The sequence below is a fragment of the Pan paniscus genome, chromosome 11 (assembly GCF_029289425.2).
Source record: "Pan paniscus chromosome 11, NHGRI_mPanPan1-v2.0_pri, whole genome shotgun sequence".
Taxonomy (NCBI): Eukaryota; Metazoa; Chordata; class Mammalia; order Primates; family Hominidae; genus Pan; species Pan paniscus.
Genome location: NC_073260.2, coordinates 109,713,496 through 109,741,342, shown reverse-complemented (window position 1 = coordinate 109,741,342; position 27,847 = coordinate 109,713,496). Strand labels below are relative to the sequence as shown.

At 39.0% G+C, this 27,847-nt stretch overlaps 1 protein-coding gene across 4 annotated transcripts in view; it reads right to left on the bottom strand.

Annotated features, from left to right (window-relative positions):
• FREM1 (FRAS1 related extracellular matrix 1) overlaps positions 1-27,847 on the bottom strand; it is a 176,042-nt gene that overhangs the window by 59,734 nt on the left and 88,461 nt on the right. For all 4 annotated transcript variants that reach the window (XM_055092121.2, XM_055092120.1, XM_055092122.1 and 1 more), the window contains exons 13-22: positions 27,039-27,129; positions 26,175-26,342; positions 22,251-22,459; positions 19,787-19,880; positions 15,817-16,069; positions 10,952-11,146; positions 9,675-9,860; positions 7,970-8,166; positions 4,667-4,889; positions 515-659 (exon numbers count right to left, since the gene is read on the bottom strand). In XM_055092121.2, the coding sequence (XP_054948096.1) occupies positions 515-659; positions 4,667-4,889; positions 7,970-8,166; positions 9,675-9,860; positions 10,952-11,146; positions 15,817-16,069; positions 19,787-19,880; positions 22,251-22,459; positions 26,175-26,342; positions 27,039-27,129 (1,761 nt within the window). The remainder of the gene's footprint in view (positions 1-514; positions 660-4,666; positions 4,890-7,969; positions 8,167-9,674; positions 9,861-10,951; positions 11,147-15,816; positions 16,070-19,786; positions 19,881-22,250; positions 22,460-26,174; positions 26,343-27,038; positions 27,130-27,847) is intronic.

The following is a 27,847-nucleotide window of genomic DNA, read 5'->3' as shown; positions in this document are numbered from 1 at the left end:
GTTGACCCATATGGAACACAGTAGAGAACTGGTGGACAAAAAAGTACCAAGATAATGAAAGAAGTGGGTTGATTTATTTCCCTCCGCCACGCTTAGTTACAAGTTTCAGCAAATCTGTTGTAAGGACTGTCTGCAGTTAATGTTATTAGACTTTAGTTGAATCTATATATTAATTGCACTTTGGTAGGTGTGCAGTCACGTTGGTGTAAGTGCATGTATTTATATGTTTAGTAGATTGTTCATTCCATACTGTGTGTTCAGTCATTCTTATTCTTTACAACTAATTAGTATGTTTAGAAGAAAATCAAGTAATTAAAGGGCTGATCGTTAAGGAGAGGTTACCTTAACTAACATTTGCACTAAAGGTTCCTCATGCCTGAGTGGCAGGGGCAAGCTGTGATAGGAGCTAGCGAAGACTTGCTTCTTTGGGAGACACACACACACCTGTACCTAGTATTGTAGATTTCATAGAATTGTATAGAAATCTGAAAGGGACTCTTTTCAGGTAGCTTACTTGCTCAGCATTGGTTTTTCATCATTAACTGGGATGACCTCTATTGAAATGGTTTTAAGTATCTTATGTTTCCCATCTGACAAACGGATTGTAAAATCATCAGCAAGGCTCTCTGAGTCATCATGCATGTACGTCAACCTCATTCCTGGAAGAAGAAAAAAAATAAGTAAATCTTCCTTATGATTGAACCATCATGACATATGTCACAGATAATGTCTTAATTTTCAAGGCAGGGGTATTAGCAAGAGTTCATTTATCAGTGCAGTAGGGTGAAATTAAACTTGTTTTATGAAGTAAAAGAGTGCCTTCTGAGCCTATTAAAGACTTTTTATTTAAATAATTTAGTATTTGATTAAGGGTGTTATTTAAAATCAGTTAGGAAGGAATATATTTTTAAATAAACTATATAAACAAAGGTGCAGGGTATTTAAATAAAACTGAGAAAGTTAATTATTTGGGGAAAATTATAGAGTTATATCCCTACCTCGAGCCAATCATCAAAATGAATTCTTAATAGATCAAAACTTAAATATTAACAATGTAACTATTTTATTTAAATCTACCTAACATTTAAATGGAAATTCAAGAGTCTCAGAACAGCCAAAACAGCCTCGAAAAAGAACAAAATTAGAATCCTAACATTTCACATTTTCAAAACTTACTTCAAAGCTACTAAAATACTAGGAGATGTGCACCCAGATTTATATAAAATGTTTACCGAAATATAACTTTTAATATCAAGAAACGGAAAACTATCTGGATATTTTAAAGTTGTATAAAATATTTTAAAGTTGTATTTTAAAGATAGTTGTATAAAATTACAGCACAGGAGCCAGTAGAGTGGTGAGCGCCTGTAGTCCTAACAACTTGTCGGGGCTCAAGTGGGAGGATCGCTTGAGGCCAGGAGTTCGAGGCCAGTTCGGAAAACATAATGAGACCTTGTCTTTAAAAGAATTTTTTGTTTGAAACACTAGCCAGGTGACGCCTGTAGTCATAGCTGCTCAAGAGGCTCAGGCAGGGAGGAATGCTTGATCCCAGGAATTTGAGGCTGCAGTGAGTTATGATCATCCCACTTCACTCAAGCCTGGGTGACAAAGTCATCTCTTTTAAAAAATTACAGCACAGTAAGTCTGTATGATGATTTTATAAGGTAATTATCAAAAGCTACGTTTTTAATAATAATAACAATTTTTTTTGTGACAGAGTCTCACTCTGTCACCCAGGCTGGAATGCAGTGACATGATATTGGCTCACTACAATATCTACCTCCTGGGTTCAAGCGATTCTCATGCCTCAGCCTCCCAAGTAGCTGGGGTTACAGACAGGTGTGACCACACCTGGCTAATTTTTGTATTTTTAATAGACTCTGGGTTTTGCCATGTTGGCCAGGCTGGTCTCGAACTCCTGGCCTCAAGTGATCCACCCATCCCGGCCTCTCAAAGTGCTGGGATTACACGTGTGAACGACCACGCCCGGCCTCAATATTTTAAAAGTAAGAAGAGGCCAGTTATGGTGACCTACTCCTGTAATACCAGCACTTTGGAGGGCCAGTGCAGGAAAATCACTTGAGCCCAGGAGTTCGAGACCAGCCTGGACAACATAGGGAGACCCTGTCTCTACAAAAATTTTTTTTCATCAGCCAGTGGTATGTGTGATGACTTGTGCCTGTAGTCCCAGCTAGTTGGGAGGCTGAGGTCAGAGGATCACTTGAGCCCTGGAAGTCCAGGATGGAGAGAACTGTGATTGCACAACCACAATCCAGCCTAAGTGACAGTGAAAGACCCTGTCTCCAAAAAAAAAAAGGTAAGAAGAAAAACAGATTATATAATATGGGAAGAGTTTTATAAACTTTGTATATTTGTTTGGGGGGATGTTTATGAGAATATGCTAAAGTTTTTAAAAAATGTAGCCATAAATGAACCACAGATAAAATAGAGGTGAAAATCTAATTTCTGAGAAAGTCTCCAAAATATCAACCCAAATACTAATTTTTATGTAGGAAATTTTTATTTTTTCTTCAAAATGACTGTGTCCAAACTGTACACAATGATCATATAATTCTTATTTAACTAGATAATAACCAACAAATGTTATTTTTAAAAAATTGACTTTCTTGAGAGTAAAATTTGAATTATTATTATTTTTTCCTTGGTCTAATTTGAAAAAAAAATTTTAAACAATGTATTCTATTATTTGTAGCATGTGGTTTATTGATTTGGTAATATCATCATTTATGTCCTAGAAAGTATTTCTTTGCAATTGATAAAAGCTGAGAAATATATAAATGCATTTTTTTCTTTTTTTTTATTATTATTATACTTTAAGTTTTAGGGTACATGTGCACAATGTGCAGGTTAGTTACATATGTATACATGTGCCATGCTGGTGTGCTGCACCCATTAACTCATCATTTAGCATTAGGTATATCTCCTAATGCTATCCCTCCCCCGTGCCCCCACCCCACAACAGTCCCCAGAGTGTGATGTTCCCCTTCCTGTGTCCATGTGTTCTCATTGTTCAATTCCCAACTATGAGTGAGAACATGCGGTGTTTGGTTATAAATGCACTTTTTAAATTTAAACCTGAGATGATTTTTGCAACAATTACAAAAAAACCTTTGGGGCAGAAAGCTTACACACTAGTTGGGGAAACAAATAACTAAAAGAAGTTGGAAAAATGTTAAACAAGTGCTAAGATGAAACAAGCACAGAGAAGGAGTGGTTTGGAGACCTTGGGTGGGGCTCAAGCAGAGGTTAACAGAAAGGTGCGTTTTGAAGGCACAGCCTTGGCTAGCCTGGCAAAGGAGGGGGAAGGACCTTACAGGCTGGGAAAAGAAAACGCCTAAGGAAGGAGAATGGGAGGAAGCAGTAATTCAGGAACCGCAAACTTTTCTCAAAATTTTAAAAGTATTTTCATATGTGAAAAGTGGGATACGATTGAATTTTTTAAAAGAGTAATTAAAAAATAATTCAGGCTGCTATGCAATGTGCCATTTCTCTAAAGAGTAAATTATCCCCTCAGAAAATAATGAGCATTATTATATGTGGTTCTGTATTTGTTTCAACTGTGGAAATTTTGGCAGACCAGTCTCTTAAAATGTAGTTTCATGATCTCAATAGTTTTAAAAAGGATTTTTTAATTATAGCATTAAATGTTTGAGTGAAAATACAATAAAAACTCAAATATCATTTTTAATGGTAGTCTAAAAGTGAAAGAAAACATGTTGTTGCCTTTTCAATTACCTACTACCTCTACCTAGGGCCTCCTGTCCTACATTAATCCAGGCCTAGAGAGAGCCCTTGAGAAACAAATGAATAAAGTAGGTGAATGCTATTTCTTCAACCCCTGTTTCTGTGATGTATTATTACCTTTTCTAGGTTAAATTATTTTAAAATTTTTATTTTTAATTGGCAAATAAACATTGTATATATTTATGATATATAATGGGGTGTTTTGATGCATGTATACATTGTGAAATGGGTTTATTTTGGTTTTTGTTTGTTTGTTTTTTGACAGAGGCTCACTCTGTCACCCAGGCTGGAAGTCTGGAGTGCAGTGGCACGATCTCGGCTCACTGCAACTTCTGCCTCCCAGGCTCAAGCAATTTCGTGCCTCAGCCTCCTGAGTAGCTGGGATTACAGAAGTGCACCATCACACTCGGCTAATTTTTGTATTTTTAGTAGAGACAGGGTTTCACCATGTTGGCCAGGCTGGTGTCAAATTCCTGACCTCAAGTGATCCACCTGTCTTCGTCTCCCAAAGTTTTGGGATTACAGGCGTGAGCCACCAGGCCCGGCCACATTGTGGAATGGTTAAATCAAGCTAATTAACATATGCATTACTTCTCATACTCATTTTTTTGATTGGTGAGAACTCTTAAAATCTACTGTCTTAGGAATTTTCAAATATGCAATATATTGTTAACTATGGTAACTATGCTGTACAATAAATCTCTTGAACTTACTTCTCCTGTCTAACCGAAATTTCATATCCTTTAACCAACATCTCCCCAATCCTCCCACCCTCAGCCTCTAGTAACCATCATTCTACTCTCTGCTTATATTAGTTTGACCTGTTTAGATTTCACATATAAGTATGGGTTAAATTATTCAATCAACAATAACAAATGCATGGAAGTGGAACATGCTATACCAGTCTTGAGGAGTTCCATGGAAAAACTGTGAACAGGTACATGTTTCTGGTGAGGGTTGGCTGGCTGCTTATTCTCAGAGAAGTCTTTGCTAAACCCCCTATCGATGAGGAGGCCATGGCGTGGCTTTTGAGTGATGCTGAACAGCAGGGCATCCTGGGGAATGTCCAGGTCCACAGCGCTGATGATGGAAGAGTCCAGCTCTTTCATCTGACCCTCGCACACCTGAGCAAGAACACATGAGAAAAGTCAACAATGCACGAAAGACAACTTGTCTTTCCTTGGAAAACTGCTTAAAAGGAATCATTTCAATATATCCTACTTCAAATTTTCTATGAGATTTATATAGGATGAGTCCTAAAAAGAAATTGCTGGTTTAATAGGAATGTAAAGGAAGTAACAAATCTATTAATCCCCCTTACATTTTTTTCTGAAGATTTCAAAGCACTTTATTCATTTCCATGAAGGACAAAGGACATATAATTTTTAAAATATGTATTGTTCATAAGTCAAAGGTCAGGGGAAAAATGCAACCAAGACGGTGTTTGCTTTCAAGAAGTCATGGAAAAGTTCAGTTGTAAAACTGAATCTAGAACCTTCACCTTCATAAACCAATCCTCGTGGATCTCCTTGCTTCTACAAGTCTCATGTTTCCATCTGCTTTATAAGTGATACAAATATTTGCTACATACACTAAGCATATTTGGTGGTTTTTATTTTTGTTATTGCAGCAAAAACTTCTGTATTTCCACTGAAATCAACAACAATGCCAAAGGATGCTACTGGATGCATAATTATGTATATTTTCATAATGGGTCCCTCATCTCCCTCCAATTCTTATACTTCCAAATTTCCTGAACTACTCTTCCCATTCCCTCTCACACCCACTTCAGGTTTCATAATCCTTTAAACACAAAGACAATTAAATGTTTATCATTTCATGTAGTATCTAGTCATTTAGAACTTGACAATATGTTACTTAGCTGATTCAATCTTTTTTTCTCATGAGGATTGAGAGAACAAAAAAGTATTTCTGTTGCCCATTTTGAAATATAGCAAAATCTAAATAATAAGAGTATATAAATTCTACACAGGCATATTGGTAATCTGCAATGTTACTATGCTACATAGTATTCTCAACAACCCAAGTCAGGTAAGACTGCAAAGGTCCATCAATAACTATAACTCAAGGAAGAAAATGTCTAGTGCTGCTAGATATTCATAAACAAGAATCACAAAAGGGCAGAGATCAGCATGTTTTCATGACTGAGAAGGCAATTAAGCCTTGAAGGACATGTATGGTTTGAATTTGTGAAAACTTCCTTCCTTCCTCTTTCCCTCCCTCCCTCCCTTCCTCCCTCCCTTTCTTTCTTCTTTCTTTCTTTTCTTCTTTCTCTTTCTTTCTTTTTCTTTTCTTTCTCTCTTTCTCCTTCCTTCCTTCCTCTCTTCTTCTCTTTCCCTCCCTCCCTCTTTTCTTTTCCTTTCCCTTTCTCCCTTTCTCCCTTTTCCCCTTCCTTCCTTCCTCTTTCTTTCTCTTTCCCTCCTTCCCTTCCTCCCTCCCTTTCTTTCTTCTTTCTCTTTTCTCTTTCTTTCTCTCTCCTTCCTTCCTCTCTTCTTCTCTTTCTTTCCCTCCCTCCCTTTTTTCTTTTCCTTTCCCTTTCTCTCTTTTCCTTTTCCCCTCCCCTCCCCTCCTCCTTCCTTCCTTCCTTCCTTCCATCCTTCCTTCCTTCCTCATAGTCTTCTCTGTTGCCCAGGCTACAGTACAGTGGCTCAATCATGGCTCACTGCACACCCACCCACCCAGGCTTAAGCAATCCTCCCACCTCAGCCCCCAAGTAGCTAGGACCATAGGCATGTGTCACAAGCCTGGCTAATTTTTAAAATTTATTTTTATTATTTGTAGAGATGGGGTTTTGCCACATTGCCCAGGCTGGTCTTGAACTCTTGGGCTCAAAGGATCCTCCTGCTTCAGCCTCCCAAAGTGCTGGGATTACAGGCGTGAGCCACCATGCCTGGCCTAAAGCATCCTTTCATTTCACCCTCTCTTACTGACTTTGAAGGGCACCCTCCTACAACCACATTTTATTGAACATGTGTTAACAAAAAAACACTTGCCATATATGATACTTGTGCTAAAAGGATGCTGATTTTCTTTTATCTAGCCCTACTTATTAAATATTAAAGTGGCATCATAGTTCAACTTACAATGGTATACTTATGAAAACATTTTAAATAGGACCTTGCCTTTTTCTCCAAGAACTTTAATAAAGCAACTTAAAATATGTTATAATATCCTTCTTCATAGAGCTTGACTAAAACGTGAGGTTGTTTCTTGCAGATTGAATAGACTATTGAGATTAGGACAACAAAAATTTTAGATCAATATACATAAAATGCCAAACCTGATTAGTAGACAGGTTTGGAACGGATTATAATAACTTAAACAAAAACCTCAAATCTTCTTGCAGCATAACTTGATGGAAGCCCAACTATCTACAAAATAAATGCATTTTCTCACGAGAAAGCAAAATATGATTATCTAAAAAAAAATTATGCGAAGCTTAAAGTCTGCTTGCCCGTAACACACAGGACTTCATATTTTTCACTCTCCAGTAGTCTCTCTAGGGAATGCAGGTAAAACCATGACAACTTTGGCTGGGCGCAGTGGCTCATGCCTGTAATCCCAGCACTTTGGAAGGCCGAGGCAGGCGGATCACGAGGTCAGGAGATCAAGACCATCCTGGCTAACACGGTGAAACCCCGTCTCTAGTAAAAATACAAAAAATTAGCCGGGCGTGGTGGCAGGCGCCTGCAGTCCCAGCTACTCGGAAGGCTGAGGCAGGAGAATGGCGTGAACCCGGGAGGCGGAGCTTGCAGTGAGCCGAGGTCACGCCACTGCACTCCAGCCTGGGTGACAGAGCGGGACTCCATCTCAAAAAACAAAAAACAAAAAAACCATGACTACTTCCAGAGAAGAGCAAGGGACAACTTCCCAGTGGTATTATTTCAGAAGCCCCGACCCTAGGCAAGATACAAGACAATGGAGGTAGGTATCGATGGAATCATCTGTAGATTTTTTTTCTCTCTCATAATTACTGAAGGGCTCTCCAGAGAAATCCATGTGCCAACAAAAGAGGAAAGGCAGGAAGATTAATAATTTTCAAATGATTGCATTACATAACATAGCCTTCCCCACTCCTCACCAATGCAATGTGTTAATGCACTTGGAGCAATGTAAATGGAGTAATTGAAAATAAAAATCAAAATGATAAAAGAGAAATGGAACATTTGGATATGTTTCTTACAGTAATATTCTGCACTACAAAGTCAGGAGCTTCATCATTTGTGGGGTTGATTATAATAGAAAATGGTATCTCCAAGGAGTGTTGCTTCCCATCTGTGACGTACACCGTGAACTGGTCGGCAGTTGGTTCTATCCTCAGATGCCTGGACTGCACATAGTTAATGTGAAAAGCGTTCATGTCTTTCCACTGAAATGAATCTAGAGCACACCAAGATGGAACAGATAAATTAAAAAAAAAATTTTTCCAAGTTATTGGTCCTTAATCCTTAACCCAATAATAGTCAATTTCTCAGTAATACAAATAAGAGATCATAGCAGTTGACCTAAGTATCTTGCTATCAAGGGCTGCTACAACAGCCAACCATCAACATAAAGGCAGATATCCATAGATCATACAGAAGAATAAAATTTGCATGGAGAACCGAAGAGTAATACTTTTTAACCAGTATGCACAGGGACTTCAAGAATACTTCAGATACTTAGAATAAATGCCGGAGACCTTCCCTTGATTAAATGACTACTTTTGCATGAATGGTCTCTGTCATACTTGAGTATAAAAAGAGACCACCTCCGTCACGTAAAGGCAAAACAAGAGTCAATCAATCATCTGCCTACTTGAAGACATACATATCAAGCAAGGTGCTGGATTGAGTGGAATTAGCTAACCCGCTGTTTTAGTATTTTGACATGGGCTTAAATCCAAAGAGAAAATGCTTAAAGATGTGCATTAAGTCACCAGAAAAACTGAGTAACATTGAATGCAATTAATCTTATATTCAGTCTCTTTCATATTTAAAATTGACATTCTTCAAAAGCGGTTTGGAGAATCATTTATATGTCTTTGGAAGACTTTGTCTTTGCTTTCTGTTTTTGTTTTGGTTGGTCTGTTTTTGCCTGAAATACAAGACCTATTTAAGTATCTGGGACACGTTTTGGTTTTAAAATTAATGTCATCTGCTTCAACATTTCAGGCTTTCTCTGTGTTACACCCATAGTATATTTCCTCACCCTTTCCACCAATATCTATTCAAAATGCTAAAAGGTTGTGAGAATGAGACCTTGTGAGCTCCCGCTAGATTCACTCTCTCATGGTATCCTGTGTTGCTATGAGGGCCTTTTAAACCATTCTTTCTTCAATGTTTATTCTTGTATTTTTCATAAGTAAAATTCCATTTATTTTGAAGTAAATTTGCATGCAAGGGGGAAGTCAGAATAAAAATTTAAATGAAAAATGGTAAGATTCAAAAGCATCAGCTATAATAGTAATAATAATTCATTGAATACATATGGTGCTTTAAACTTTTTTTTTTTTTTTTTTGAAATGGAGTTTCACTCTTGCTGTCCAGATTGGAGTGCAATGGCACAATCTCAGCTCACTGCAACCTCTGCCTCCTGGTTTCAAGCAATTCTCCTGCCTCAGCCTCCCAAGTAGCTGGGATTACAGGCATATGCCACCACACCTGGCTAATTTTTTATATTTAGTAGAGAGGGGTTTCACCACATTGGTCAGGCTGGACTCAAACTCCTGACCTCAGGTGACCTGCCCATCTCGGCCTCCCAAAGTGCTGGGATTACAGGCATCAGCCACCACGCCCGGTGCTTTAAACATTTTGAAAGTCCTTACAAAGTTATTAAGCATGACCTGGCCAATCGCTTTCATAAATATAAGGAAGGGAGTCATTGCTGCTGACGAAGCTACAGCTTACCTATACTTATGCCAATATTGCTTTTTTCAAAACCCACAGAAGGGAGTATATTTTCGAGGTAGCCAAACTGAGGAGGAGAAACCAAAACAAATTCCAAGTCATCTGCTGCAGTGTCAGGGTCAGTGGCGGACAAATGGTTAACAGTAAGGGCTGTTGAGCAGCCCTCATCTACAACAAACATGGGACCTGCATACAAATAAAAACACAATTACAACTTAGCATGAAATCCTCTAAACAGACTAGGTAGGACAAAATGCAGTGACTGAAATTCTAGTTCAGAGAAGCTTCCCATGTGCAAAAACATTTCCATGGGAGTTGTTCATTTTCTCTGGCATAATTCTTTTTAAAGTGAAAATCTTGAGTGGTAATGAGTGAATTTACTTTGACCTATGGAATTATATGTTTTTCTTGTCCAGGCAAGTCAGAAGAGAACAGAAAGCCAGCAGAAATACTAACTGTTCCAGCACAGCCCTTTAGTCATTCTCAAGGAACTCTGATTTCCCTTGTGTCTCTATGGAAGTGACAAATGAAAATAAGAATTGCCCAACTGTTTTAATGTTAAGCCACTAAACGTAGTTTATGTACTCTTCAAGATCAGTTGGTACCTCTGTTTGTCAGAGCGTTAATTGCCTGAGAGCTATTATGAATTGCTCGTAACGAAGAGTTTTTTCATGGCTTGATGCTTAATTATTCTGCTGGGATAATGCTTTCTTTCCAGAACACTGCTTGGGAGATAGTTTGCAAATTACAATAACATTCATACATATGCTTATATTTTTTTCTGAGAGACAGAACATATATATAATGCCTATGAAAAGATGACTTTCTAAAAAGCAAATAAGGTTAAATGTATATAGATGGTCTCTCCAGTATACTCACTCTGTTCTAATAGAAATTATAATGGATAAAATAAATTACTCTCTCTTCAGCAAGCAAATTATATTTTCCCATGTGAAATAAAATCAGAATATTTGAGGATTGCAATGTTGTCCTTGTCCCAACACACACACAAAGACACACACACACACACACACAACCCAACACACGTATTCTCTCTCCATACAGAAATATTAAAATTTTTAAACATGTAAATTCTTTTGCCCTGTAATCTTAACAGATTTGGGTTTTCCACAAAATTTGTGTTGAGGTAATTATTGAAGGACAATTCCATATGGTGGTTTTCTTTTTAGACTATAAATGAAATGTATTATTTCACTGAACCACAGGTATGACACTAGGTCAGACAATAGTACTGGAACAGAAAAACACATTGTCACCTATTGCAATGGAAGGTGGCTGGTTGTCTACTGGGTATACCGTGATGTTGAGATCATACACTGGAAAGGACGCATGAAGCGGAACAGATGGATTGGGTCCATTGTAGCAACAGCCATTCACAAAAGGGCCAGCCTCTCCATCCGAAACCACCAATGTAATGGTGTCAAAACAGGGCATCATGCCAATCTCGCCACCTGGAAGACACAACTATAGCTGAAACCTGCCTTTTAAAAAATATAGAATACCAAGATGAAATCTTCTCACACCTCTTCTACAAGCATTGAAACAGCAAGGAAAAGAAGTTATGTGGATAAAATAAATGTAAAACCCAATTTTATCGCTATGAAATTAAATATAGTCATGAAAATAATGCAAAAATTCTTGCCCATCTGTTGCCTCTGGTGAACTCCCTACCAGCCATCTATCATGATAAGGAGGGACAAAACTGGGCCAACAAGGGTCTGACAGTTTATGAATGAGCAAGGGCACAAAGCTTCACTAGTGAAGGTTTCATTCTTCCCTTATAATCATTTCATGTTATGACCAACCTCAGGGAGAGGGAGAAGGCAACCTTTTCCCTTTGGTAATTGTCTTTCCATTTACATTAACCACCTTAAATGAACAACCATCAACCACAGAGCAGTTATGAGAAAAGAGGATGTTGAATAGGTGAAATACAAAAGTAGGCCACATTTTTGCCATTTCTTTCAATATTCTTCTTATTATATATTAGCCAGGATGTTTTTAAAAATAGCAACAGTCTGTGGAAAAGAAGAGGCATTTATTTTCATTTTCTTCTTTTCACTGTTTAGGTCTTACATCTGTAGGATTCAAAATGTCCCTAGTTTAGACAGTGACAGGAAGAAGGAACAAAATGTCAGGATTAGACAGTTTATCAGCAACAGGGCAATCTGCTCTTGGGTTACCCACTAAGAGCATGGAGTAAGAGTGCTTGCTATCCAGGACACAGAAAAGTTTTGCACATGTGCTATTGGTAATTCTCATGCATCACCATGAAAATCTCAAGAAGGGAGTGATATGGTTTAGTTGTTCCCCCGCTCAAATCTCATCTTGAATTGTAACTCCCACAATTCCCACATTTCGTGGGAGGAACCCAGTGGGAGGTGACTAAATTTATGGGGGCAGGTCTTTCCTGTGCTTTTCTCATGATAGTGAATGAGTCTCATGAGATCTGATGGTTTTAAAAATGGGAGTTTCCCTGCACAAGCTCTCTTTGCTTGCTGCCATCCATGTAAGATGTGACTTGCTCCTCCTTGCCTTCTGCCATGATCATGAGGCTTCCCAGCCACATGGAACTGTAAGTCCATTAAAGCTCTTTCTTTTGTAAATTGCCCAATTTCGGGTATGTCTTTATCAGCAGCCTCAAAATGGACTAATACAGGGAGGAATTAATGCTTGGAGTTTTGATGAACCTAGGGTACAAAAGATCAGGGACATCCTCTCTTTTCAGCAGACACTCTGGTCAAATCTGCAGAGCTCTGCGGTTGCCGTTATTTCCCCTGTTTAAAAATGACAAGGAAAATCTAGAGATTATATTATTGAGCAACCAAGTGTTCAAAGGATGAGAAAACTGGGCTTAAAAGGAAAAACAGAATTGAAGTTGAGAGAATTAGAAAGAAACAATCAGCCGTCAATGTGAGAAAGAGTCAAAAATAAGAGACCTCTCACCTATTCATATATCTAAAATGCAAATTGGCTTAAAAATGTGTTCATTAGTAATTCACTCAGTAAATATTTATTCAACACCTACTATGTGATAATTAGTGTTTCTGGCACACCAGCAGAGAAAAAGGCACACATTTTGGAACTTTCAAAAGACATTTCAAAAGAATGTCAAATGTCAAAAGACCACACTATGCGTCAGGCACCGATACTGTCTAATGGTAGAGAAGGAAATGCAGTGTGGTTAGAATAGCACAGATGTATGTATGTATGTATGTATTATGTAGAATCACATGAAATTGCTACTATTAAACCATTTTTTACCTGTTAAATGGCAATTTTATGTATTCCGGCCTGATCGTGTGCAAGGTGCTGAGGGTGAAAGAAGATGGATTTTAGCTGACAATGGCGTAGGGGCAGGGCATACGTGCCAAGGAAAGTCAGCAAAGTTTCCAGATGCCTTTGCTGGCTTTGTGCTGAGCATTAAAGGATGAGTAAGAGTTTGCCAAGCAGATAAGGTAGAACATTGGGACAGATGGGATCGAAGATCTGTAGGGAGAGGCAATGGGGGAGAGAAATGAAAAGTCACTCTAGAAAGAGAAGACAGCTTTAAAAACAGAGAAGGCAAATTGCAAATTGAGTAACCACAATTTCTCTATAATGGAAGCATAGGATATATTTACAGAAATAGCTGGGAAACCAGGCCAAATATTAAGCCACTAAAAAGCCTACAATATAGGTAGTGAAATTCTTTACCTTGAAATGGAATATAGCCTAAGGATATGATTGGTACTTACAAATGTTAATCATAGTGTTATTAAAAAAAAATTTGAGGGAAGACAGGGTCTCACTCTGTTGCCCAGGTTGGAGTGCAGTGGCATGATCTTGGCTTATTCTAGGTTCCACCTCCTGGGCTCAAGCGATCCTCCTACCTCAGCCTCCAAGTAGCTGGGACCAGATAATGTTAATTGGGAGAATAGCAAATTATTAATGGACTTTCATATAGTAAGATGTTATTCTGTTACTAAAACATCTTTATAATAACTTTCTAACATTTAATATATATTTTAATAAACATTTTAGGTGATAATCTAAATGATAAAAGTAATCTGCAAAGCTGCATATGTTACAACATAATTGCAACTATGTTAAAATTATGGCCAGAATAAAGAGAATAAAATACTATAATACTGAAATGTGAACAGTGACTCTTTTAGATATGTAATAAGGTGAGTTTTCAAAACTTCATTGTACTTTTCCCTTCCTTCCAAGTTTTCTGCAATGAGTGTGTATTATTTTTATACTTATAGAAAGCAAATAAAGTAATGCTAATAAAATTATTCTTAGGTGGCCTCTAAATCAACACGTAGAAGCAAGAGAAGGGCCAGAAAACTCACTGAAACCTCAGATCCTACAATGCTGTGAGATTCTTTATCCTGATCCCAGCCCAGGGCTGGGTAACTACCAATTGAGTAAGTGAGTAATCATTACAAGAAAACGTTAACATTCAAATACCAAAATACCCTTTGAATCGAGTATTCCTTCTAACTTAGTAACATAACCAAAAGCCGACTACTTGAAATAATTTGCCCCAATGTCCTACAGGGTTTTATTTTTAAAAAAATTAGTTAATAGTCCCGTCTATGGCTGTTACACTACAGGAGATTTAGAAATCTGTATATCTGTTGTTTAGCACTTAGGACAAGGCACTGGAAAAGAAGACAGATTCTTCTCACCCCTAATTTACCTGTGCTGCATGAGCCTGCCAGAGATGTTAAATAATTAAGCAATAAATAACAATCATTGGTCTTTGGATCCCTTTTCTGCCAGTCTATTTCAGATCCATTGGGGAAATCAAAAATGAGAACCTAGTGGTGAACTCCTGAGGGACATCAAACATACGAACTACGCTCCTCAGGACAAGGAAATCACCCATGAAACCTTTCCTAAGACTAAACACAGATAAGAGGATAGAGAGATACCATTTAAAGAAAAAAGATGTCTGGTGAAGTGATTAAAATGTCCCGAGACATCTGGTGTTCCAATACATCACTGTTTTCCAAAGTATATAGGACAAATATTATTTCAGAATGTTTTCTCCCATTTCTGAATTAATCCTTTGCTATCTCCATTCCTCCTCCTTGAATTTATTTCATGCCTCACTGCTTGAATCTCTTCAAATAAGAAAATGATTTGAATTCTGAAAGTTCTTATTTCCTATACCACTCACCTGGCCTTACATACTTGATCATACTTCCTGCGTTGGAACTTGCAGTTTAAAGAGGCATATGGATGAGTAGACAGGAAATTGCACTACAGTACAGCAAAAGCCAGCAGATGATATATGCAGCATTGTTACCAAGGAAGTTTCCCCAACCCAGACCTCAGAAGATGTGCAAGGTGAGATGATGTGATGATGTGCAGTGTGTCAGTGTCAGTCACACTGTCATCTTTGCATGCAAATGGGTTTTGTCTACCCATTTAAGTTCAAAGTCTTTCATAGCAGGGTCTAGGTCATATTCCTGTGTACCCCACAGTGCTTAGTGCTATAAGTTACAGATATCAGATGTTGAATTAATATTTTTTAGTGAAACAAATGCCACCTGGGTGACAACATAAAGCAATGCCAAAAATGTAACTGCAGTGCTAATAAATGAACATTTTCTGTACATCTAACCTGTGTTCACGCTGTCATTTGCTGTGGGCAAGTCATATACTGGGTAAGACATTATCGTTATTTTTCAGGAACTCAAAAAGCAGACCAGTTGCTTCTTAGGAGCTAGTTGGTGATCAGTAAGCTTTGAAAATTAATAATGTAATTACCTTAGGAGCTTGCTTCAGGCATTTCTGTCATGATTTATAGACCCACCAACTACGATGGTCAAACTGACCAAAAACGCTAAGGAGAATCATAGGGTGAATGGAAGGTCTGTGTGGTAGTGTCAGGAACAAAGCAAGTAATATCTGCCTTTCTCCACTGTGTGAAATCCGTTATAATAACACAATCAGAAATACTTCCATATATGGTGATCATGCTGGAAAAATGGAGGCCAGGCTGCAGCTGCTTCTTGTTTTTAAGGGAAGTAACCATTCTGACTGTTCGATTATGGGAGCCCACACTGAGGAGTGGAGACTCTCATGTTGCTTGCATTCCCTCACTGGTCACCATGCTGCTGCTTACCTGTGTGTTTGTATGTCACGGCCTCTGAGATAACATCTCTCTGAGAGAACTGATCCACTGTGACTCCAGCTCTCCTCACCACCCCATGCTGAGGTTCGCGAGCAATCACAAACATCAACTTCAAGTTATCGCTGTCCACATCAGTAGCAAAAATGTATTCAGAGGTGATGACCACCTCTCCTCCCTCTGAGCAATTCATGACAGGCATGAGGTCAGCCTTTAAGACTGGTGGCTCATCGTTGACAGGGAATACCTAGGCAATGGAAAAAATGCAAGTTTTCAGAAAAAGAAAGAAATGACAAATTCTTTGACAGGTAATCCATTGCTCATAGTCAGAATGACAGGCATTTTCATATTACAGACACATGAAACAATAGCCGTGAAATTTGGCCAAGTAATCTGTGTCTTTTAACTTTTCCCATGTAAACCATCTTGCAAGGAATGCCCCATGTGACAGGCATTTTAGGTAGGAATGGGAGAATATGGTTATGGTTCAGGACTCAAAACTCTAATTTGTTTCTAGACAGAAAAAATACAAATGTAATTTAAGGCATTCTTCACCAAAGCCCCTACCCTCTTTCATTAAATTCACACATATTCCAGAAGAATTCTGGTCCTTGTGGTCCAAGGCATTTTCATTTACTGCATCAAAGTTATTTTTGTTTCAAATTACTTGGTGATTACAAAGCTTTCCTCCACCCTCAACTTCCTGCCACCCAGGAAGTTTCTCTGGACTTATAATAAGCAGCAGCTGCATTTCAAACAGTTTGAGTTAAATATGAAACTCCGTAACTATTCAATCAATGCCAGGTTTCATCCTGACAAAATGTTTTTCTCTCACTTTCACGAAAATAAAACTCCAAGTAAAAAGGAAAGAAAAGCGACATGGGATCACGCTGGCACTCTAAATTTAAAAAGATCGTGTAGAAATCTGGAAAAGCATATCTTCTAAAAGGGAGTGAGGACAACCCCCCTCTGAGTTCACAGCCACAACTTGGTGTGTGCTGCAAGGCTGCCACGTCTGCCCTGTGAATCCTCTCAACCCTACACCTTCTTCCCTAATGCTCAGCCAAAGTGATCTTTTTAACGTGTGGACTTTAAGTCACTGCCTTTCGGAGACCTTCAGTGGCTTCCCATTGATTCTGCTAGGATTTCTCTGGCCTTATCCCATGCTGTGGGGTGCCTTTGCCACTCCACTCCAGTTTTATCCCGACACACATTCCCCACCATCACAGGGTCTCTGCATCATCTCTCTCCCCACTGCCCACGTCTCTTCCCCCCGGGAATTCTGTCCCCAACTCTTTGCTTGGTTAACTCCTCCTTCAGGTTACATGGGGATTCCTCAGGAAATCCTTCCTTAACTATTCAGCTAATTTAGGGGCTTCTATTATTTACTCTCTTTTAGCATCCTATTTACGTATAGAACCATCTAAATTTTAATCAATTAATTATCTTGGTGATAATCTGTTTAATGCCTGTCTTCATCCCTGGCCTGTGACCTCTAGAAGAACAGTGACTTTGTTTGTCTTGTTCATCATCATATTCTAAATATCTTGCCTAAGGCTTGGCAAAGAAAGCACTTATTAAATATTTGCTGAATAAATGAATGAGTGAATGCAACTATGCATATATGTCCTGACTACCTTGTTATTTAAACAGGCTAAAACTCTAAAACAAATATACATGAAATTTAATGGATAGAGGAATGGGTAACAAAAGCTCCAGGCTAGTTATTTAATTAAAGATTTTAAAAGCCTATAATATTCTCTACTTTTCTATTGGCTTATTAAGAAAAAACCATCTTTGTTCAAGTCCCCTGAGTGAATTCATTTAAGACCTTCTCCAGTATTGTTCTTGACCCTGAGGAATACACCAACAAATTCAGTGATGACCATCTTGCAGCAGTTCACAAAAGAGTCTCAACTTTCAAATGAATAATAAAGTCCAAAGGCAATAGAATTAAGAATATTCCTTCTGGGTAAAAAAAAAAATCACAAACACTTGTCCAAAAATTGGCTGTGCCTCTGTTTGGCTTTTAAAGACCATCCTCTTGTGTTTAAAAAGAAACAATAAACAGATTGTTTTCCCAAAATGCACTGCCTATTGTCATGGATGGAAGATAGGGTTGGGGTTTTTTCCCCACAAATTTGCTTTTCAGACAAAAAAAGTAACTCAGAAAGTTTTGTCTCTCTGTAAGTCTGCCAACAAAGAAAACTGTCCTTTTTGAAGCTGCAATAACGTACTGCTCTTTATTCAGATCCCAAAGGCCATTATGAGGACTAAGTGGGAAAATGAAAGGAAGAGATTGCCTTGTTCCTGGCATAGAGAGGTGCACAGAAACTACTGGCCAGTATGATCATTATAATCACCTAGTGATGTAGAAGTGTGGCAGGGTGAGGAGGAAAGAACACTGACCTAGGTAACAAAGAGTGGAGATGCCAGCCCAAGACTACACTGTCTAGTCAATGATTTTGGGCAAGTCATTGAACCTTCTTGTACCTAAATATCCTTAGCTATAAAATGGGGATAACTCCTTCACTGCTTCTTAAAATTATAGATGTGAACATCCTTTATTAGTTACTAAAATATCTTACAAAGACATTATTACCAATACAGTAATGAGTTCATATCACAAAGATCTGAAAAATTCCAACAGAAAGAAAAATAATCTAGTACAATGAAAATAATTAGTGGCTCTTCAGGGAACATGGTATATTTTTCTTCAGACCTTCTTTTGTTACCAACTATAAATACCTGCAAACCCTCTGAGTTATGCTCTTGGACTTGCATGCCACTCAACAAAGAAATTCAGGGGGTTCCTGTAAGTCCCTTGGGCATGCACTCAAATTTTTTTTTTTGAGTCAGAGTCTCGCTCTGTTGCCCAGGCTGGAGTGCAGTGGCACAATCTCGGCTCACTGCAACCTCTGCCTCCCAGGTTCCAGCGATTCTCCTGCCTCAGCCTCCCAAGTAGCTGGGACTACAGGTGCAAGCCACTATGCCCAGATAATTTTTGTATTTTTAATAGAGACAGGGTTTCGCCATTTTGGACAGGGTGGTCTTGAAATCCTGACCTCAAGTGATCAGCCTGCTTTGGCATCCCAAAGTGCTGGGATTACAGGTGTGAGCCACCTTGCCCGCTCTGCACTCGAATTTTATGTGCAGATTTTTCATTTGTCAAGAGGGGGAAATATGATCAAATCCTCATGCTAGGACTATATGGTACATGAACTCACAAAGAGGCACCACACACACATATACATGGCTTTATCTGTAAACAGGAAAACCCCAGTGATACTAGCCTAACCTGCCCCACTGCTAAATAAATATTTCTGAGTTTTATAGTTCAAAGATATTAGAAATAATTTATACATAGAATAAATTACTTTTAAAATTAAATATCTGTGTTTGAAGTCAGAGTAATTCTACCTCTAAATAGATTAGAGAGAGACAATAGCATAGTACTACTACTTCATCATCACAACTTTGGTTTCTATTGGCAGGCCTGAGACATACAAGGATCGAAGCAGGTATCCTCTCACTTTGGAGGCCGTAGGTTTCAAGTTCTGTCAGGACCTGAGAGTTTTCCAACAAGATCCTCTATGTCTGTATGATTGCTATGATTTTAATGTGTCCCCAAAAAAGCATGCATTGAAAACTTGCAACAGTGTTGGGAGGTGGGAGGTTTATAGGTCATGAGGGCTCCACCCTCATGAATGGATTAATGCTGATCATAAAAGGCTCATAGCTCAGTGTCTGGCTCCCTCTTGCTCTTTTTCTGCCCTTCCATCATAGGGTGATGCAGCAAGAAGGCCCTCACTGGATGCAGCTACCCAATCTTAGACTTCCCAGCCTCCAGAGTCATGAGCCAAATAAATTTCTGTTCATTATAAATTACCCAGTCTGTAGTATTGTGTTATGGCAGCACAAAACAGACTAAGACAATAACCCAGGGAAGAAACTTTCTACCCACCTCAACATGTAGAACAAATTCTGCTGAATTTGTGCCATCGGTGACCTCCAAGAGTAGGTCATCTTGAAGAACTTCAGTTCCATCATGTTGATACCTGTGGGGATAATATTTGTCACCAACCTCTTAGGAACAGTGTGAGAGTAAATTGAGATGCATGATACATGAGCTCTTCCAAGGCTTTGGCCACGTGTTCACTAAATAAATAAATAGCAACAACAACAACAAAAACCCAGCATAATCCTGAAGTCACATATTTAACTACTCATACATCCTTGAATGTAAAATTGCTCCACCCTGGAAAAATGTGTTATATGCATTTCTAATTTGTCCTCAAATTAAAAAGCAGCCCTTCAAATGCCACTGTGACAACAGGAACCATTTGGTATAGGTCTGTACGCTTGCAGAATACACCGACTAGGGCCAGGAGAAAGAACCCTCAGACTGAGCAGTAGATGAGGACAAGTGAGACACTGTGGATTTGATCTTTTTCTCCCCTTTTCTACTTCTAAGGCTAGGCTAATCCTTCCGCCTGTGCTCTGGATCTATTCAGCTTTTCTCTAAAACCTTGATCAATGAATTATGTATTGCCTCTTTCCTGTCATTTCTCCTCTTCCATTGACTAGCTATCTTCCTCTCAATCTATATAAATTCTTAAATCTCTTAGACTTAAAAAATACCTTTCCTTTGTCTAGCCTTAGCCCTATCTTCCACTAATTTCTCAGCCACATTTCTTGAAGGCATTGTCTAATTCTAGGCTCTCCACATACTCTCCAGCCCATTGCAGTGATGCTTGGAAAGTTCTAAGGAGCTGCTGAAGTGAATTGAGCCAAATTTTAAACATATCAATGAGTCCTAGGAATGGAAAATAAAAGTTGTATTAAAAAATAATATAATATATTGAACGTGTATAATCTTTAACTATGGGGAAAAAGTCAGAGCTGAAAGGTATTTTACTGAGGACTAGTTTCACCCATAGGCGGGGTAGGAACTGAGGTTGGGGATTCCCTTCCTATGGTGGGGAAGTCCCACATCCTCCCCACCCTCCACGATCCTCTCACGCACTACCCGCTATGCTTTATTTTGCCATGCTCCCTGCAATTTTCATCAAAACTATATTGGTGAATGATAATTCTTTTTTACTAATTCTATTTTACTATGCTAAAATCCCTAAAAGGATCAAATGGCCCTAAGAGTACACATCCAAAGGATGACTGGAGTCAAGCAGATATTCTTTCAAAATCTGACCCCTCCATATACTAGCTGAATGAACTTGGGCAAATTCCTCAACCTCTTTGTGCTTAGTTCTTCAATTAAAATATGAGAATGGATACCTTGTCAGACTTGATTACCATGCAGATTAAATTTTTAAAAACCATAATTGTAAGCCTCTGACAGTATGCTTGAACAGATAGTTCTAGCAAATATTGGTACTGTTTTTACTATCCATCATTCACTCCATAGCAAGAATTACCTAAACAGGCCTCTCTATCTAACAGACAGCTGAGAGCTGAAATCTCAAAAAACATTTTTTTAACAAGGATAGGAGTGCGAGTGCAAAGATCAAGATATCATGGACTGTAAATCAATGGTGGAACTAAACTGTCAGGATTAAACTCATCTTCTTGTGTACAAATCTTCGTTTCTGGTCAACTTTCTAGTCAAGTGCAGAGCTAAGCATTTGATGTATAATATCTCCTATCATACTTTATCTAAAGGGCTAACGCTCCCATTTATAGCTTGAATTTACAAGTGAGAAGTGAGTGTGTGGGTCTACCCGACCATTGCTTTTGAATAGCTTGTATTGTTTTCCAGAGAAGTTGTTTCACTAGATTTTGTAGGAAAGTTTCTTACAGAACTGCATTAGGTAGAGGAAGTGAAAGACCTTCAGCTAAGGGCAGTTTCTCTAGGACCATGAGGCCAGGGATTGTGCCATTCCTATTGGAGACTCAAGTATTAGTTTACGCCCTGCCTACTCAGCTCACCCTGCTTGTTTGCCTGCAGATCCCTGCCCTAGTAGAACGGAATAAGGTTACATTAAGGACATTGATCAACAGAGTTCTATCCCAGAGTTTCCGGGTTATGAAATTTGCTTCTCTGGGACACAAGTTCAATTATGTACATTAGCCTCACAGATTATTTCAGTCTCTCTTTATCTAGTTTGACTATTACCTCCTGTGATATGTGCAGTTACCACCAATTTAATATTCATGGCAATTAAATTTTTATTCTTCAAATATCCATAAAGTTATTTCCACTGGTATAGCAGGTCAGATGGAAATAAAATGTCTGGAGGGAAAGGAAAAAATTGATCATTTGTAATTTTCAACTGACCCGTTGAGTGTGTTAAGTGGCATGTTGGTATCCTTGAAGAAATTGGACAAACTTCTTTCTCTTACTCTGCCTCACAACTGATCTAGATAAGAAACTAAAGCATGTAAATATAAAAGCCATGAAATGTTCTAACCTAACTTTTAAGGTATGGAGATCGCCCCAAGAAAATGTGCCCCCTGAATTTAGAGGAAATCCATTCAGCTCCACCCTTCCGTGCAGAGGCAATTCCCGCAGGGAGAGGTCAATATTGTCCAGCTTGGTATCTGCATCAGAAATCAGAATGTGCTCTGTGCTGATGATGCTTTGACCTCCCTCAGTCACTTTCAGAGGGTTGGTGAATGCCTAGAAAGAAGAAAGGAAGGAAACATTCAAAGCCTTTTTCCATGACCCCTGAAGACAGAGCTCATTACATCACTGTAAAACTTCCAGTATTATCTTCACATGCCAACTAATTTTTCAAGAATGTGGTAAGAGGATAAGTTCATAGCTAGACATTTTGACTGAAAAATATTTTTTTACTATTTCTAATTCTAAGCATTAATGTGTTACAAGGAAACAAGGCAGATCTCTAAGATTGAAAGTATCTACTTTTCATTTATTGCATAGCCTGTATAGTAGAATTGGCAATCATTACTATCTGTGCTGCTAAACTGAGGAAATAATAATTTTCATCCTCAGGTCCATTCCCATCACTGTTCAATACACATACAGCTTAGTCTAAAAAATCCACAAAATCTATGTCAAATTCCCCTGAAGGAAAGGTTTCATCTACTTTTCATTCTAAAAATTCTTAAAGGCTTGGGAAATGGATTGGAGCTTTAGAACTTCAGTCATAGTGAATATTTTAGAAATGGAAGTCGTGTGGCAAAATTGAAGATTCCAGAGGAAATAGATTTATTCCAACATTAGACTTAAATATTAAAGCCACAAAGATAATTTGCTATAATAGAAAAACTCACTGCTCGACTAATAATTCATTCGTAAGTTAAAAGCAAGTTGAATGGCTTGGGATATTTTATCACCTCACTGGGAGGGAGCAGTAAGTGTTCTATGGCCAAATAAGTCTAGAAAAAAGTTACATAAAATATCCTTACCATGGAGGTTTATAAGGGACATAAGCATATCCAAGGCTCTGAGATCCTGCAGGAGGAAAACCTGCTAACTTTGTTTAACCTATCATTACCCCCACGCTTGTATTGCTACGCAGAAGTGAAAGCAAGCAGATACAGTGGGGTACCAAATCACGGGCTCTGAGGACCCCTCCCAGGTGGTCGAGTAAGGTGCCCTGCCCATGGGAGGATGCAGCAGTTCTCCTAGGAAGCACCTACTCTTCTCAGAGCAGCTGCTGGTCCCAGCAGGGAGGATGTTTCCTGAAGAAAGAGCTGGTAAAGGAGGATGACAACAAATTGGAAGAGGAAAGGGAAGGAAGCAAGTGAAGCTGCAGCCTCTGCTCAAGAGCCTGCTGTGTCCTTCTGGACACCACGGCACAGTGCTGGTAGCAACTCCAGGCCACAGCCACCTGGGGCATTCATGGTGCCACGAGGGCAGCCCCTTGCATCATGGAAATTATGAGACCTACAGTTCTGAGACCACTGCCTTCTATTCTTTAATCAACTACCAATGCAAAAACATAGACTTCTCTCCCTACAACTACCCCCACCCTGACCTCTCCCAAGTGTCTCACTTTCACTTTGCTAAACCTACATTTTCACTGTTTGTAGGAGAAAGAAAGAGAGGGAGCTCTTACTCAGAGGGGAGTGTTGTCTTCGAACAAAGGTCCATGCTTGCCAACCTCATTTTTCTGAGCTGTATTGAATTAGTATCCCAATATGGAATCTTCAATTTCCAATGTTTCAAGGAATATGCTTTGCTACATTAGATGATTTTTTAAATATATACTTTAGGGCAACTTTCAAAAAAATAAAAGCATAAGGCTAATTTCCCCCGACTCATTAGTCATTAGCTTTTTAATTCTTGCCCAGATCCAGTGCTCAGGTTTCTGGGACTCAGGTTAGCATGGTGTCAACATCCTCCCGTGATTATCACTCGGCCAGCTCTCTGCAGGAATTCTACATAAGGGATCAACCCCTGTGGTGGGTCTCACTGAAGCTGCTAATTTAATTTTGTTTCTAATATCCTCAGTTTTTTGAGGGACTATTTCATTTGCCCCATATACTGTAAAAAGTAAAAATAAAAAAAAAGGGAAGCTACCCTGCCATTCTTTCCTCAACTCCTCAAAACTATTCAGTGAAATTAACTTTTTCCTTTACACTTTTTAGTTTCCTTCTCAGATCATCATTCTCCATCAAGAGGCTTGAATAACTTTGCATAAAGGAGCATTTCTCCATGATTGTTTTAGAGAAAACTTTGGCTTCTTTAGTGCTAGGCTATTTCATGGCCTGTATCTCATACATAGAAAAGAATGGTCTGAATAAAATCTGATCAAGTTGACTCCATAGGCATTCTAAACTATTTCACCACCGGGAATATGATCTGGTCCCTGATAGGAAAGGTGTCAAAGAATGGAGTTAGTTTAAAATCCTCCGTGTGAGCCCTTTGGCAGGTTTTCTACCAAAGGTGGCAAGTCCACAGGTGTGGGAGGTCAGGCCAGTGATAGAAATAAGTGTGGTGAGTTGGATGGGGGCTTAGGTGGTCTGGAGAGCACGCCCTATGCAATGGCTGCTGTGGGGTGTGGGGGTTAAATTTTATTAGATCTGCCAGAGTTTCAAGGGAAGCCAGGAATCAGCCTTGATGGAAAATCTTCTGATCTTTAAATGTTGGCAATTCATTATTTTCATATATTGTTTTGACCTCTTGATGTGGGTTGGCCATGTCCCCACCCAAATCTCACCTTGAATTGTAATAATCCCCATGTGTCAAGGATGGGGCCAGGTGGAGATAACTGAATCATGGTGGCAGTTTCCCCCATAGTAATCTCATGGTAGTGAATACATCTCACAAGATCTGATGGTTTTATAAATGAGAGTTCCCTGCACAAGTTCTCTTGCCTGCCACCATGTAAGACGTGACTTTGCTCCTCATCCCCCTTCTGCCATGGTTGTGAGGCTTCCCTAGCCACGTGAAACTGTGAATTCATTAAACCCCTTTCCTTTGTAAATTACCCAGTCTCGGGTATGTCTTTATTAGCAGCGTGAGAACAGACTAATACACCCATGAAAACCTCTGCAGGTTGGGCAGCCCTTTTAGGCCCTCAGGGTAAGACCTCTGCCCCACAACCTTGGGCAGGTATAGAGATGATGAGGAGTCAGGAAAGAGAACGCCAGTGCAGGCTATAGTCCAAGTAGGCACCCGGGAAAGTGACCTCTTTCCTTAAGGATGAGGCATGCGTAGGCTCTGGTCCCTTCTGGTTGACAATGAATGGGTAATGCTATTTTGTCTTCCTGCTTTTAAGGGAAATAATAAGAATAATAATGACCATACTAATTAAGCCTAGCATTGTGAAGGTGGGCAGGGGAACCGGGTAGGTATGGGACATACTCTCAATGCAAATCCCAGCTTCCCAGAAAAAATGCACAAGGTAGCAATGCCTTTGTAGTTCGGTTTTAATGAAAAGACCCAAGTCCTTTAAGGCTTACACAAACACAGGGCAGTGGGGCAAAGTATGACAGAAGGGTCCATCTTGATTCATTTTGGAAAATTAAAGAGCTTCTTTAGATTACAGAGCAGCATAGTTGGGCTGCAATGAGGGTAAATAAGCCCTTCCAGTGGCTAAGAGACCCATAATTTAATCCCCTTCCCTTGATCAACACGTGAAACTCAGCAGAAAGAAGAGGAAGTGAAAAAGAATTTGATAAAGCTTTGAAAATAATGTTAAATTTAGTAACTGAAAAATCTCACCTTTTACATAGAAAGTCCCATGGGAGTAAAAGACTCCCTTCTCCGTGCTTTTTTCTTCTTTTTTTACTACACCATAGATGGAAATTTCTTTTATAAGTTTAAAAAACTAGCCTAAAGGAAAGTTACCATTTCTAGTAGGTCTTCAAGTCTCTCCTTTCTTTTCCTCCTTTTCATCCTCTATATAGAACATTGTACATACCTCAGGAACTTGATTGTCCACTGGGAGGATTGTAATGTTAAAGCAGATCCCATGCAAAGTGCCGCCATGTTGGTTACTGACAGAAAATGTGAACTGGACATCTCTGCAATGGGGACCAATGTCTTGCATGGGGGGCATGTAGGCCACTTTCATATAGTTCACAGCATGCTGCAAAGTAAGTTGAGATGGATATGTGGGTGTTGACTTGCAAGGATCAAAAGCTTTTAGAGATCCAAAAGAACCATCATGTTAATTGATATTGAACATTGTAAATGCCACCATCATCACTTTGAAGATTACCAAAAGCTCTGTTTTTACTTCAATGGCAAAAACTGCAATAACTTTTGCACCAAACTAATAGAAGCAAGGAAGAATTCTCCTACAGGGTTTCAGAAGGATCATGGCCCTGCCAACACCTTGATTTAAGACTTCTAGCCTCCAGGACTATGAGAAAATAAAGCTCATAGTCCTTTATGTCCCGGCGGTTTATTTTAAACCACCCAGTTCATGTATATTGTTGTCAGCCCTTGGAAACTAATACAGTAAGATACTGAATAAACTGAATTTTGTGGAATAAAAACGTATACACCAGATACCCAAACTAGAGTCCTGCTGATGGCAAAACAATACAAAAGTCTGTTTTCAGTAAAATTACTGAAAAGATTGTGAAACCATATTCAACTTGATCAAGTACTTTGAAATAGATGCCACACACTTAATGGAAACATACAATTAGCAAGTATAAAGATGTCAAGCCTTTGTGGATGTCAAAGACCAACATTCTCAGGCACAATACTAGGCATGCCATACCTTCTAAGGGCACACTTGCATCATGTTTGTCAGCATTTTAGCATATCCTCATACCTGAGTGAATGACCTCAGCTCCAGGGCCGTAGGATTCTTAACTACTTTTGGTATGCTGTCCACCATAAATAATTTCCCAGCATCCAAGTGTCTAAAGAGAAATACAGAGAAGCACATCAGCTCATTTTTAGGTAAGAAAAATGAAATCGAATAGCCCACAATCAAAAACTGAAAGACTTCATTGTGAGAAGAAATTGGGTGCTCTATCTTTATATTCTCTCTTTATGTTGGGAGATTCTAGTATTAAGTCCAGTTTCATCAACATCATCCTTGTCATGACTGCAAAAGGTATGTACAGAATCTTTTGCTTGGCATCATGTAAGGGAATTGTTACACTCATGTTAAAAATGATTTCTTGCTCTCATGCATACGATACTAGCATAACGTATATTCATGCCATTTTTCTGGATTGAGATCATAGAATGTAACGATTTCATGGCAGTAATATGCAAAACTAATGTTAGGAAGATCTCAATAAATTGTACTAAAAGAAAAATAAGCATTGTCTTTCAAAAAGTGGATTAAAGACTGTTTTAAGCCTACCAATGCTGAAGACACTACAAGCTGCAGATCACTTACCAACTAATACAGCTTTCAAAGGGAGATAGGAAGTTGTTTGAGAAAAAAGTAAATGCTTAATTGAGTATAATTTCTTTTTTTTTTTTTTTTTTTTGAGACGGAGTCTCGCTCTGTCCCCAGGCTGGAGTGCAGTGGTGCGATCTCGGCTCACTGCAAGCTCCGCCTCCCGGGTTCACGCCATTCTCCTGCCTCAGCCTCCCGAGTAGCTGGGACTACAGGCGCCCGCCACC